This window comes from Halichoerus grypus, chromosome 1 (genome assembly GCF_964656455.1).
Source record: "Halichoerus grypus chromosome 1, mHalGry1.hap1.1, whole genome shotgun sequence".
Taxonomy (NCBI): Eukaryota; Metazoa; Chordata; class Mammalia; order Carnivora; family Phocidae; genus Halichoerus; species Halichoerus grypus.
The window spans coordinates 191,838,658-191,852,031 of record NC_135712.1 but is presented as its reverse complement, the minus strand read 5'-3'; the positions used below and the strand labels follow the sequence as shown (position 1 = coordinate 191,852,031).

At 41.3% G+C, this 13,374-nt stretch overlaps 1 protein-coding gene across 1 annotated transcript in view; it reads right to left on the bottom strand.

Moving 5' to 3' along the window:
• Positions 1 to 696: 696 nt before the first annotated feature.
• The window catches only part of DNAH12 (dynein axonemal heavy chain 12), a 232,143-nt gene continuing 219,465 nt past the window's right edge, over positions 697 to 13,374 (bottom strand). Inside the window, exons 68-73 of the mRNA XM_078076858.1 lie at positions 11,730 to 11,833; positions 10,396 to 10,600; positions 4,673 to 4,810; positions 4,135 to 4,226; positions 2,152 to 2,219; positions 697 to 964 (exon numbers count right to left, since the gene is read on the bottom strand). Coding sequence (XP_077932984.1) covers positions 774 to 964; positions 2,152 to 2,219; positions 4,135 to 4,226; positions 4,673 to 4,810; positions 10,396 to 10,600; positions 11,730 to 11,833 — 798 coding nt within the window. The 3' untranslated portion in view covers positions 697 to 773. The remainder of the gene's footprint in view (positions 965 to 2,151; positions 2,220 to 4,134; positions 4,227 to 4,672; positions 4,811 to 10,395; positions 10,601 to 11,729; positions 11,834 to 13,374) is intronic.

Here is a 13,374-nt window from a genome sequence, read left to right as displayed (position 1 = left end):
TAGTAAGAATATTAACTATTAAACATAACAAAGAGACACTTGGCATTTCAGTCAAACACAGAATCAATGCCAAGCAGCACAATATACGCAGCCGGGTGTGTAGACCTGCCCCCAGCCATCCACTGCCTTTGTACGCAAACTTCACTGTGTGAGTTAACTTCCCTCGACACTGTGAGCCATGGAGCTAATGCTGTAAAAGTGTGATGTAAAGGGTTTAGTTCTGGAATTGATATTTTCCTTATTTAGAATCACCTCTGGTAGGTGAGTGGAAAGTCAACTATTACTGAAGCTGAAGAAATGACTTAACACTTGTGAAAACATGTTTTCTGATATTAAGTTTTATCCGGTTAGTCTCCCCAAATCTGTTTTTCACCTACATGTCAGGTAAATAAACGTTTCAAAGGTTTCTCATATGCTTCAAAGAAACATTTCTCTATGTTTTCTAGAAGGGCTGTATTCCAGTCAAGCAAGAGTGGTACATCAGGGAGGAGGACTGTGAAAAGACCACTTAAAAGAAAGACACATGGGGCGCCTGGGTGGCTCAGCCGGCTGAGCATCTTGATCTCAGCTCAGGTCTTGATCTTGGGGTCGTGAGTTCAAGCATTGTGTTGGACTCCACTCTGGGCGTAGAGCCTACTTAAAAAAAAAAAAAAAAAAAAAAAAGAATGACACAAAGATACTTGGTTCTATAATATATATATTTTGAAGTAAGTGAAGACAACACAGATTTTTTTTTTTAATGTCTTTCAGATGTTTTCTTAAGTTTGCCCAATTTAGTTATCCAACTGACAAAGCAAGGCAACCCCACGCTTGATCCAGTGTTGAGTGGGTTGGTCCGTCTTTAACAACATTGCAATAACAAAGTTAGTGGAATGTCCTGTAGTGGAAAGAGTTCCTTTACGTTCACTTGTCTTGTAGAGGGGACAGATGTAGGCATTCGACTTCACAATCTGAGACTTTTTGGCTTGGAAAAGAAAGAAATACTTTCATTTGGTAAAGGGAAAACAGCCCCTGGGACTAAAAGAACAACTATTTTAGTATTAAATCTAAGATTATGATTATAATATTTGAACATTTCAATGTTGTTATTGTTGTATATTGTTATATACCATTGGTATATAATTATGGCTGTGAAACAAGACAAGTGATTTCATATGGTGCATGATTCTCGGTTTAGAGGATAGGAATCGATTCTAAGTCCTGATAACTTAGCAGGCATGAAAACACTCAAGAGGACTTGGGAGAGGAGGAGAAGGTAGGGAAGAAGGAATAAAATACAGCACAGGTAAAGAGGCAGATATAAAAAGAGAGGACACTGCTGCTTAGAGCCCGAATACAAGAAATGGATAAATCAGAAGAAGCGGAAGTTACTATTTGCTTTCAGCAGGTTATTACTAGGGAAGACACACCAACTCTTACCTACTCACAGAAAGAACCCACATATTATCCTTGAAAAGCCTGATATGAGCTATAAGGAGTGTTTCTAAACTAAGGCTACATTTCTCATAGTTACAATTGAACTGCGTTAATAATGAAAATACTTAATGGGTTAGGTGGTGATTATGGATGATTTGGAAATGTTTCCATTGATAATTATCAGAGAACAAAAACACTAGAGAAGGAAGAAAAAACAAAAGAATGAGCCTCATTTGTTCAGACTCGAGGAAAAATGATGGTAGCAGAAGAAGGGAAGGAGTGAGTAGCTTTCCCAGGAGAGCAGAGTCGGCCTCCAGCCCCTGTGCCTTGCAGGTCTGTGCCTTTGGGCACCTGTCTGGCTCTTGGGCCTAGGAGTTTCCCATAGCCAGAAGACTCTAGCCACCAGCCGTGTGTTTCTGAGAGGTGTGCAAAGGCATTTCAGAATCAAAATATTGATGGAAAGCCCCGGACTCTGGAAAAGTAGAAGTGTGGGGGAGGGGCAGAGAAAATGTTGCATCCCATGGGATAGGAGCAAAAAGAGGCATGATGATATGCCCAGAATAACATGAATGCAACATGAAACAGGGGAACAATATATTTCCAATGTAAACATTAAGTCACTGTTTATTGTAATCGAACGAAGTCTTAATAGGTTTGAACAGAGACTTAATGGGGGAGCCATTAAAAATACCCCTCTCTAAAACTCTTAAGAAATTTTGTTAGAAGTAGACTTACTTGGTTTGATCCATATGATGGGCATCAGGTCAAACAGAAGTTTGGGGTGTTGTTCGGCAAGCAATCCACTGTGAGGAGAAATTGACATGTTTATTAGAAATAAGATGAAATTTGCTTCTAGAAATTGCTACTTAGATACTGGCTTTTAATACAAGAGAGGACCAGAAATATGCAGAGAAAGAAATATAAAACAAAACAAAACAACGCCAAGGAAGAGGCAATGAATAATTGAAAGAAACGAAAGATAATAATGGCAAGGCAATGTGTACAAACAGTGGAAAAATATCAATTCCTGTCACTTAAAAAAAAAAAAGATTTATTTATTTGAGAGAGAGAGTGCATGAGTGGGGTAGGGGCAGGAGAGAGGGAGAAGCAGACTCCCCACCGAGCAGGGAACCGGACGATTCGATCCCAGGACCCTGAGATCATGACCTGAGCTGAAGGCAGATGCTTAACCAACAAAGCCACCCAGGCGCCCCTGCCACTTTTAAATACCATCCATGAGGCCAACACTATCCTATCACATTTGGTCCTCACCGTGACCTTGTCCCCATTCCTGTTCCACAGATGAAGAGTGGAGGTTCAGAGAGGTTGAGTAGTTTTCTCTCAGTAACACAGCCCTTACGTGCCAGAGTCAGAATTCAAACGTACATCTGCCTGTCTAGAAAACGTGGTTTCTTTTCCCTATGCTACATTGTTTATTTGTTTGAAAAAAGGAGGGAAGGGACGAAGGGACGAAGAGAGGAAGAAGGAAGAAAAAGATGAATGAATACATATATAAGGAAAAGTAAGTTAAGACAAATGTCAGTAGAGTGATGAAAAAGAAGAGAGAGAGAAATAACCACAGGAACTAGGTGGAGCTAAGTCTCCTCTTTGCGCTGTCTTGGAATGATCTCTCTAGAGCCTCCTTCTTGCTCCCCTCAAGCGATTCTCTGGGCCTCAGCCTTTAACCCTCCCTTGAGAGCAAAGCCTAACCCTGACCCTGGAAATAGAGGATTGTGCTTATTAGTGGACTGATAAAGAGCAGGGTTCCAAGGGAAATAATCTCTCCCCTTGCCTCTTACCTCTACATATTTTTCCTTAAAGATTTATTTATTTTATTATTTTAGAGAGAGAGAGGATGAGCGGGAGGGGTAGAGGGAGAGGGAGAGAATCTCAAGCAGACTCCCCACTGAGCGCAGAGCCCTGAGGCAGGGCTCGGTCCCACCACCCTAAGATCATAACCTGAGCAAAACCAAGAGTCCCCTGTGTAACTGACTGAGCCACCCAGGTGCCCCTCCCCTGTGTATTTTATTTATTTATTTATTTATTTTTAAAGATTTTTATTTATTTATTTGAGAGAGAGAGAATGAGAGAGAGCACATGAGAGGGGGGAGGGTCAGAGGGAGAAGCAGACTCCCCGCAGAGCAGGGAGCCCGATGCGGGACTCGATCCAGGGACTCCAGGATCATGACCTGAGCCGAAGGCAATCGCTTATCCAACTGAGCCACCCAGGCGCCCTCCCCTGTGTATTTTAAACAAGAATAGCAACGCTCAATTTTCCAACCTGGAAATTCAGTATTTATTTTAAATATTTTTTTATTGTGTCATCAAAATCTGAGAGAAAGTTTTCCATTTACCAACAGAAATGGGAAGTTTACTATAACCATAAAATGTTTGAAAGTGAGGCACTCCTGCATGTTACGAGACAGAAGGTAACAGTCCTAAAACAGAAGAAGTGAGAAAATAATTTCATCTAACTTCTACCAGTAAGACCACTGGAATATTAACTAAAAATTCTTCAGGACCTAAAAACACTCACTTATCAATTGCTCCAGCCTGAGTAACGATTTATGGCAAGGATTCTGATATTTTTTACTACTTGCCATATTCCCTAGAAGAGGCCGTTTGGTGGGGTGGGGTGGGGTGGGAGGGAGGCAGCAGATGGTGTGTTTTACTCATTCAGCTACAACGAAAGCCATGTCTTCAGTTCAAAGCCCTGACCTTGTTCTGTCCCAGCGTGCTCCATCAAGATACAATCCGTGGATGTACACGCCGTCTTCTGGGGCCATCTCGGATGTATCCGAAGGAATAACCTGAAGGGAGAGGCACACACTCATAATGGTCTCTTTCCCAGACCACTCTGTCTTATAAGGAAAACATTTGCTCAATTTTCAGAATGTATTCAGGGAAACTCCACTATATAATGGCTTGTATACATTTTTCAGTAAAAGTGTAAATGTAAAAATGTATAATACAGTTCTTTTTGAAGCATTTTATCAGGTTTTACTGTACCTTATATTAATTTTTGCTAAAACAGAAGAGCAGCATTAGATTATTTGAGTGGAAAATTGAAATATATAAAAGTCCTATCAGACACAGCAAGACAAATATCATCTACTTTCTTCATGAAACACAAAGGATGGAAAGAAATCAAATAGTTTATAATGGACCATAAGGATAGGAATTCTGCATATCTTCCTTGCTTAAATACATGATTTTGATATAGTGATAGACTGTGGAGTTCAGGGGGTTACTGTACCTCAAATTCATATCCTAGTAAATCAATAGGGATGGTGTATTTTCTGGCATAATTCTGCATAGCTCCAGTTAGGAAGGCTTGGGTGAAAAAGAATCCTGAGAGCCAGAACACATTAGGTTTTCCTGAATTATGCCAGTCCTGTAAAGGGCAAACAAAATGCATTATGTTCAGTTTCCAACTCACACAGCATCACCTCATACAATTCCTTTTTTTTTTTAATTTTTTTATTGTTATGTTAATCCCCATACATTACATCATTAGTTTTAGATATAGTGTTCCATGATTCATTGTTTGTGCATAACACCCAGTGCTCCATGCAGAACGTGCCCTCCTCAATACCCATCACCAGGCTAACCCATCCTCCCAACCCCCTCCCCTCTAGAACCCTCAGTTTGTTTTTCAGAGTCCATTGTCTCTCATGGTTCTTCTCCCCCTCCGATTTCCCCCCCTTCATTCTTCCCCTCCTGCTACATTCTTCTTCTTCTTTTTTTCTTTCTTAACATATATTGCATTATTTGTTTCAGAGGTACAGATCTGAGATTCAACAGTCTTGCACAATTCACAGCGCTTACCAGAACTCCTTTTTTTTTTTTTTTAAGATTTTATTTATTTATTTGACAGAGAGACACGGCGAGAGCAGGAACACAAGCAGGGGGAGTGGGAGAGGGAGAAGCAGGCTTCCTGCAGAGCAGGGAAGCCCAATGTGAGGCTCGACCCCAGGACCCCAGGATCAGGACTCGAGCCAAAGGCAGGTGCTGAACAACTGAGCCACCCAGGCGCCCTCATATACAATTCCTGATTCTGGTGTATGTGCTGCCCACACTTCCCATCACAGGACTCTCTTCCCCGACTCAAAGCACACAACCTTGGCCTTCTACCCTTTTCCCTTATAGTTACTCTTCTTGGAAAATTCAAACTAATTTTAACATTAACCTGAATAAAACAACATTTGAAAGATTCACATCTTCTGCAAAGAGCCAAAGATAAATTATTTGGGGATTTATTATATTACTTAATCCCACTCAAAAGCCACTACCTTTAGACATCTTACGCACCATATCACAGAGCCCTCGTGTGTTGATTCCAGCTCCTTAAACCTCTCAGCCACCCGTGCCTCCATGCCCACTGCCCCCGCTCCAGTTCAGAGATCCACTGTCTCCTTTCTGTATCGATGCGTCCATCTTCTCACTTCTTCCCTCTCTCGCTGCTCAGCACATCTAGAGTCATTCTTCCCGAGTAGACGTCACCATACATGGTTCGGATTGGGCTTAGCACCTTGCATAATTCTTTAGTGATCTACTACTACTCTACCAAATTAAAGTCTAAGCACCTTAGTCTCCTATTCAAGAGACTTCACAATCTGGCCCTGAATTGTATTTCCAGCTTGGTCCCTTTTAATTCCTCTTTAAGCATCTTGCATTCTAATCAGACCATTTGCTGGTCTCTTCTCTGCATTGGGTGGACATCCGTCTTACATCCTGATGGAGGCTGAACCTTTCCACACTCTCCACCCAAGCACTTTTGGTGCAGGAACTCTACTTCCTGGGGTGGGCACGTGATTCATGCCTGGCCGATGATACCTCCAGTCATCGTGATTGATTCAGGAATGGACACGTGACCCAATCAAAGCCAGAGATGCAGAGACTCTTGCTGGGACTTTTGGGGAAAAGACACTCAGCTCTGTGAAGTTGCGTGGATGTGGGGCCAGAATTGCTGCAGCTCTTTTGCTACCACCGGACAAGAACCTACCTGCGAATGGAGTCAAGCCTCAGAGAAATGGAGCCAGGAGACGAGGTGCAAGAATCCAGGACCAGGGAACAATTTTGTACCCTAGGTCAGCTCCTGCCTAGAGCCACTTGACGCCCTGGATTTTTCAATTACTGAGGGAATAAACTTTATTTGCGTTTATGTCAGAATTTTTACAACAGAATCAGTCCTAAGTGAGATAGTGCCTTTCATTGCACAGCTATCTCTAAGTCCTTTTCCTTTTTTCTTGCAGCGTCCAAAACCTTTCATCCTTTAGACCCAGCTCAAATGCTTCCTCATCCAGTAAACAAGCTCTGCTTTCCTGGGCTAGAAGAACTCTCTCCTTTCTTTGAATTCCCAGAACATTTTACAAATTGATCTTTTATGACTCATCCCCTACTCTACTGAATTCGTTTTTTCTTAGATACATATAAGCTTATCCCCCTGTAGACTATTGGCAATTTGAAGGCAGGGCTCATGTGGCCATCACACTTTTATCTCACAGAGGACACAACAAGATGTTTTGGACAAAGTGGGGTCTCAATTCACACCAGTTGAATGAACAGATGAATCAATAAAATGAACTCTGTCTCTGAGCGAGCAGTGCACTGTGGGAAGAAGCCAGCTTTGCTTTCTGGGAGGAAGAGACCAGACTTGTGCTAGAGATGTTGCAACAGTATAAGTTATCAAATCAGGAAGAGGTGGAGTGGTGCCTGGGTGGCTCAGAAGGTTAAGCATCGGACTCTTGATTTCCACTCAGGTCATGATCTCAAGGTTGTGAGATCGAGCCCGGCGCTGGGGGTGGGGGCACGCTCAGCAGAGCATCTGCTTGAGATTCTTTCCCTCTGCTCCCCCACCCCACCATGCTGTCTCTCTCAAATAAATAAATAAATCTTAAAAATAAAATATAAAAGAAGAAGAGGTGGAAAAAGAGATGGACTTTGACAAGGACACAAGCCAGGCAGAACCGGCACCATGCACAAAAAAAGCTGTCAGAACCCAGAAGGCGAGTGTATAGAAAATTCCCCGGCTCACTCTAGGGCTTCGTTTAGCCGAGAATGTCACGAGCGTCTGGGTCAGTGACTCGTATAGGGTTTCTGAATTAGCTTCCATTTACTGGGTGCTTGGTGCGTGCGGGGCACTGTGCTCAGCAGTTTACATGCATCACCTCATTTGGTTCACAAAATAACTCAGTGAGTTATTCCTCCCATTTTACAGATGGGGGAACTGGAGTGCAGAAAGATGAATAACATCTTGCTCAAAGTCACACAGATACTAAGTGTCAGATAAATAGGATGAATGGTGAGAGAGAAAAGAGGAAAAGAGAGAAAACTCCAGGCGACTCATTTGCTTAATTTGTTAACTCTAAAAAGCATTGGGAGGTGAAGTCAAGAGTCCAGGAGAAAGAGAGGAGAGGGGAAAACCATACAGCCTCCCTAAGGGTAAGAGGACAATGGGGAGAGATCCATTCAGAGGAAGAAGGTGTGTGGCGAAGGATGATAAAAGTGCCCAATAATGAGTGAGGTCTTTCTTACTCATTTGAATGGAATGATTCCAAGGGGGAAATTCAAATTTCAGAGAGTAGGGAGTTTGGTGTGGACTTTTTAATCAACAACAAAAGGAATTTGTCCCGGAGACTCTCCCTGCTGGCACCGTGCTGGCACCGTGCCAGGACCCCTCTAAAAGACCAAGGTAATGACTCTTTGAGGCCCTTTAGGAATGAAGCAATATACAGGAAATGGAAGCAGTTTCAATAAAGGTTTCAGAAAAGCTTGGGAAATGAACTGAAGTGTTAAAAAAAAAAAAAAGGAAGATTGTGGCAAGGGGAGGATGTGATTAACCATATGTCAAATGCTTTTGATAAGGGATGGAAAGAGGCTGTGCACACAGGAGGAACTAAGACAACGTGTGGCTAGGACTCACCCAGGTATACACAGCTTCACCTATCCAATCAGCAAAGATGAAAAACAATGTTAATTCTGAGAAACAGGCATTCATAATCACTATTGTTGGGGATACAATTAAATAATTTTTCTGGAGGCTGACTAGGTAATGTCTATCAAAATCCCTAAAAATAGCCAAATGGAATTGATGGAAGCATTAAAAGAAGAATCCACTGACCAACAGGAATTTTTCTAGAAACACAAGGGCGGTTTTACACTTGGAAATCTAGAGACACAATTCAATGCAATAATTAGCTAAAGAAAAAAAAAGTTACGTCATCAGCAATAAATGCTGCAAAGGCATTTGATGAAGTTCAACAAGTTATGATGTTACAAAAGAATAATCTTCTTTTACTGAGTTCTTACCACATACCATGGGACTGTCTCCCTGTGAGATATAATTGACCATTTTATGGATGAGAAACTGTTAAGCGGCATCTCTTCTATACCCTGAACACTGAAAACCCCTGTTTTCTAGACTGGTTTTTTTTGTTGTTGTTGTTAAATGTAAAATCTACACAAAAAGCTCCTATAAATTAATTTTTCAGAAACAGCCAAGAAGAAAAATGGGCCGAGGAGATGAAGAGGCAATTCACAGGAGAAATGCAAATGGCAAGCACACATACCAGAAGAAGCACAAGCTCACTAATTATTAAAAAAAAAAAAAAAAAAAAAAATGGGGCACCCGGGTGGCTCAGTCAGTTAAGCATCTGACTCCTGATTTCAGCTCAGGTCATGATCTCAGGGTCGTGGGATCTACCTTGTATTGGGCTCCCTGCTCAGGGGGAGTCCTTGAGATTCTCTCGCCCTCTCCCTCTGCCCCTCCCCCACATACTCGCACGCTCTCGCTCTCTCAAAAAAAAAGGCAGATTGAAACAATAAGACTGGTTCATCTATCAGATTGGTAAAAATTAAAAAGGGGCGAATTAAAAAGCCCCTCTCCTCCACATCTTCATAAGCACTGGCTATTTCAGGATTAGCTTCCACGGTGAAACAAATAAAGCTCTTGTGTAATAGAAAGGCAACTGAACACGGAGAGGTCATATACCTAATGTGAATTTCCAAAAAGTATTTTGGGGGCTCTCCCCACTTCTTACCCCACATAAACATTAGCCATATGATGGGGGCAAGCCGAGTTGCTGGGGAGGAGAGAGTGCCCTGAACATCCTTTATGTGTGTGTTTTGGGATGCGGCGTAGAGATTTCAAAGCACTCAACTTTTCCCTTTTATGAGATAAAGGATAAGAAGCAACTGATTTTAAGACAATGGCCAGTTACTGGTAAATCCAAATCTTGGGTTCTTTTTGTGATTTACCACCAGTATTAAAATGACAAGACCAAGTATGTGGTCTCAGAAAGCCACAAACCTAGAATCTTAAAATAATATGTCACATATTACTTGGACTTGAGTAAAGTAAAATTTTAACTTTCTCCTCAGTACTTTGAAATATGTTATTTTTTTTTAAAGATTTTATTTATTTATTTGACAGAGAGAGACACAGCAAGAGAGGGAATACAAGCAGGGGGAGTGGGAGAGGGAGAATGAGCAGTGAGCCCAATGCGGGGCTCGATCCCAGGATCCCAGGATCATGACCTGAGCCGAAGGCAGACGCTTAATCGACTGAGCCACCCAGGTGCCCCTGAAATATGTTATTTTTAATATTCTTTTTTTTTCTTTTAAAAATGTTATTTATTTATTTGAGAGAGAGAGAACACAAGCAGGGGGAAGGGCCAAGGGAGAGGGAGAAGCAGATTCCCCGCTGAGGGCAGGGAGCCCAACTCGGGGCTCGATCCTAGGGCCCTGGGATCATGACCTGAGCTGAAGGCAGATGCTTAACCCACTGAGCCACCCACGCGCCCCTATTTTCAATATTCTAAAAGTTTGGTTAGATTACCATGAAACTGCTAACCACATTGCTCAACTCAGAGACATTCAAGTGACCAGAGTGTTTCTAATCTCTCTCCAATCAAAAAATAAAATTATATATATATGTATATATATATATATATATATATAAATTACATAATATTTTACCTGTAAAAAGTTCAACCGGGCTAGAAAATCTGTGATATAACTTGCTAGGGGTTTAAGACTTGGGTATGATCGTGCGGCCCATATTTCTGGAACCTTCCCAACAAGCAAACTGCCAGAGAGTGCCTCCAATGCAGAATCCATTACAACCACGCCCTTAATAGCTTTTTCAAGGTCCTGTAGAGTGTTGCGTATAGTTTTAATTAAACTGCAAAGAAAGAAATCATTTCATCAATGTACATATGAGGGTAAATATCAATGTACTGTCTTTCCAGAAGAAGTAGCAGAAATCTCATTCACAGCTTTATGGAAGTGTTTCCCCAAATGGAGTCACCTCCCACTTGGTAATGGAAGGTACTTTTAGGTGATACTTGGATGAACATTTTTCATTTTAATCACTACATAATATAGAAAATAATACAACAAGCATATCAAAGTTGTTGCTTTCTGGGTATTATGGCTTAAGACCAGGCTAATTTAAGCAGAGAATGATTTTAGGAAAAATATCAGGTAAATAATGTTACCAGGTGACATGCAAATACAGAAAAAGTTATAAAGATGTAATCCAAAGGCTGAAATTTGTGAAATAATTCCTTAAAGCATAAAGCATATATTCATGGATATACTTGCAAACACCTTCCTTCCCACATAGACCCAAACTGCTAAGAACACTGTAAATAGACCTGAGCCGAGGGTTTTAGACTAGAAGCCTAAGAAACTGAGAGACTGAGAGGCAGTATACCATTACATATAAATACATATGGTCTTTGTATAAAAAAATACTGAATTAAGGCATCACAGTGTTTTAATATATTTTTAAGTGTCAACAAGTCCAGAAACCCAAATAAACTTGAAAACACCTTAGAAAATTCATAATCAAAACAATTTCTCCATTCCTTAAGCCAGTATTGAATTGTAGAAAATTCAATTAAAATAATTTGTTCACTATTGTGGGATACCTAATTGACCCAGGTTGGACTAAGGAAGAAAAGGGAGGTGTATATGCATCACGTGGCAGAATAATGACAAAAGACTTGTCATTGGCTCATTTGGTCTTTAGTTCCTGAGGAGAGTAGTAACGGGTGGTGAGAATTATGACTAATGAATATTTTCACCAGTAAAAACAGATCTCATTTCCATCATCACTTTTGCATTCTAAAACATACCTTCACTTCTGGGGCAGAAGATTATACAACTTTAAAGAGTGGGGGTGGATCCTAAGGAAATGGCAGGTTTTGATAAGTTTTTCTTAAAATTTTAATTCAATACCAGTGTGTTTTTTTTTTAAATCAACTTTGATTGGTTGTTTTCTGAACCACTGGGAGATAGATCCTTACTTGTTAAATCTTTCCATTTCTTGTACTAACACGGTATTCATGCTCTCTTCATATCTCACAGGAAACTTCAGTAGTGCTAATTCAATGTCAAAATCATTTGGTAGCTACAAAAATAGATTTTGAAGATCACATATTACTCTCAGAATGGATAATTCGTTTCATTCAGCTATCACATCACTAGTTAACACTAGGCAGTTACTATGGACTAGGCATTGTGCTAACTGCTTTCCATACATTATTTCATGTAATCCTAACCATGTACTCTCAGGGGGCTATTGTCATCTCCATTTTACAGATGAGGATATTCAAGTACAGTTGACCCTTGAACAATGCAGGGATTAGGGCTCCCCCCCCATAGTAAAAAATCCATGTATAACTTCGACTCTCCAAAAACTTTACTAATAACCTACAATTGACCGGAAGCCTTGCCAATAACATCAACAGTCAATTAACACATATTTTGTATGTCATATGTATTATAGACTGTATTCTTACAATACAGTAAGCTAGAGAAAAGAAAATGTTATTAAGAAAATCTTAAGGAAGAGAAGATACATTTACAGTACTGTGCCGGATTTATCAAAAAAATTCACATATAAGTGGATCTGTGCAGTTCAAACCTGTGTTGTTCAGGGTCAACTGTACAGAGAGGTTGAGTAACTGACCAAGGGCACACAGCCAAAAGGTGATCTGTTTAAATCCACAGGTCTCTAACTGCAAAGCCCATGTTCTTTACTACAGGCTATCGCACTTTGCAGAAGATATATATTTCTGAAATGTTGTGTAATTTCCTTTTGTAAGCTGAATCTAATTTTTCATTGATAAAACTGATTTGCCATTTCCTAACAGTTTTATATTTATTTCCAATCAATTATCAACTGGCTCCAAATAGCTTAGCTTACCCCACTTTCAGATAATTAATGTGTGACTGCACCAGGGTTCCAAGGAATAGGGAGAGAGAAGGCGTCAAGTGTCTGCTTTCTATGAGGTACCTCAGAGATGCTTGAGAAGTGAAGGGGACTTTGGGACTGATAAGCCTCAAGGCATTGGAATTCACACTCCAAGGCAAAGAAGCGTCCCAGCCAGGGAGGTCCCGAACTAAGAAAGCTGAACTGCCCAGAGTCACACTAGGTGTTGTCACTCAAGGACTCTTTGGCTCAGCACAGCCCCTTTTCCCCAAATACATTCCCAAATGCCACTGCTAGCTAATTTCCTCTTCAGGACCACGTAAGAGCCAGTATTCTGCAAGAGTGAGAACCTTCCCCCCAGAGATAAACCGCAGAAACAGCGAGGGGCCACGGGTGAGGAGAATCAGAGCGCAGATGCAGCAGTCCGGGGACAGTGTGGGAGGAGGCTAGCTTGCTTTCACCCGTGGCCGCGGCCGGGCACACAGCACGGAGGCTCTCCTTAGGAGCGGTGTAAGGGCAAGGCCACCAACGCAGTGGAGAGGAGTGGCGCTGTCTGTGGGCTTTCGAGGCAGGTGGACCATGGGTCAGGCTCTGCTCTGTCAGAACACCTGACACTGAAATATGGGGCTAATTATAGCATTTACCCTGGAGGGGAATTGTGAAGATCCGCTTATGACCATAATCTTTTTAAAAGTTCCCTTAGTAGTTCCTTGTTGAATTTAAGACACAGAAAAAAG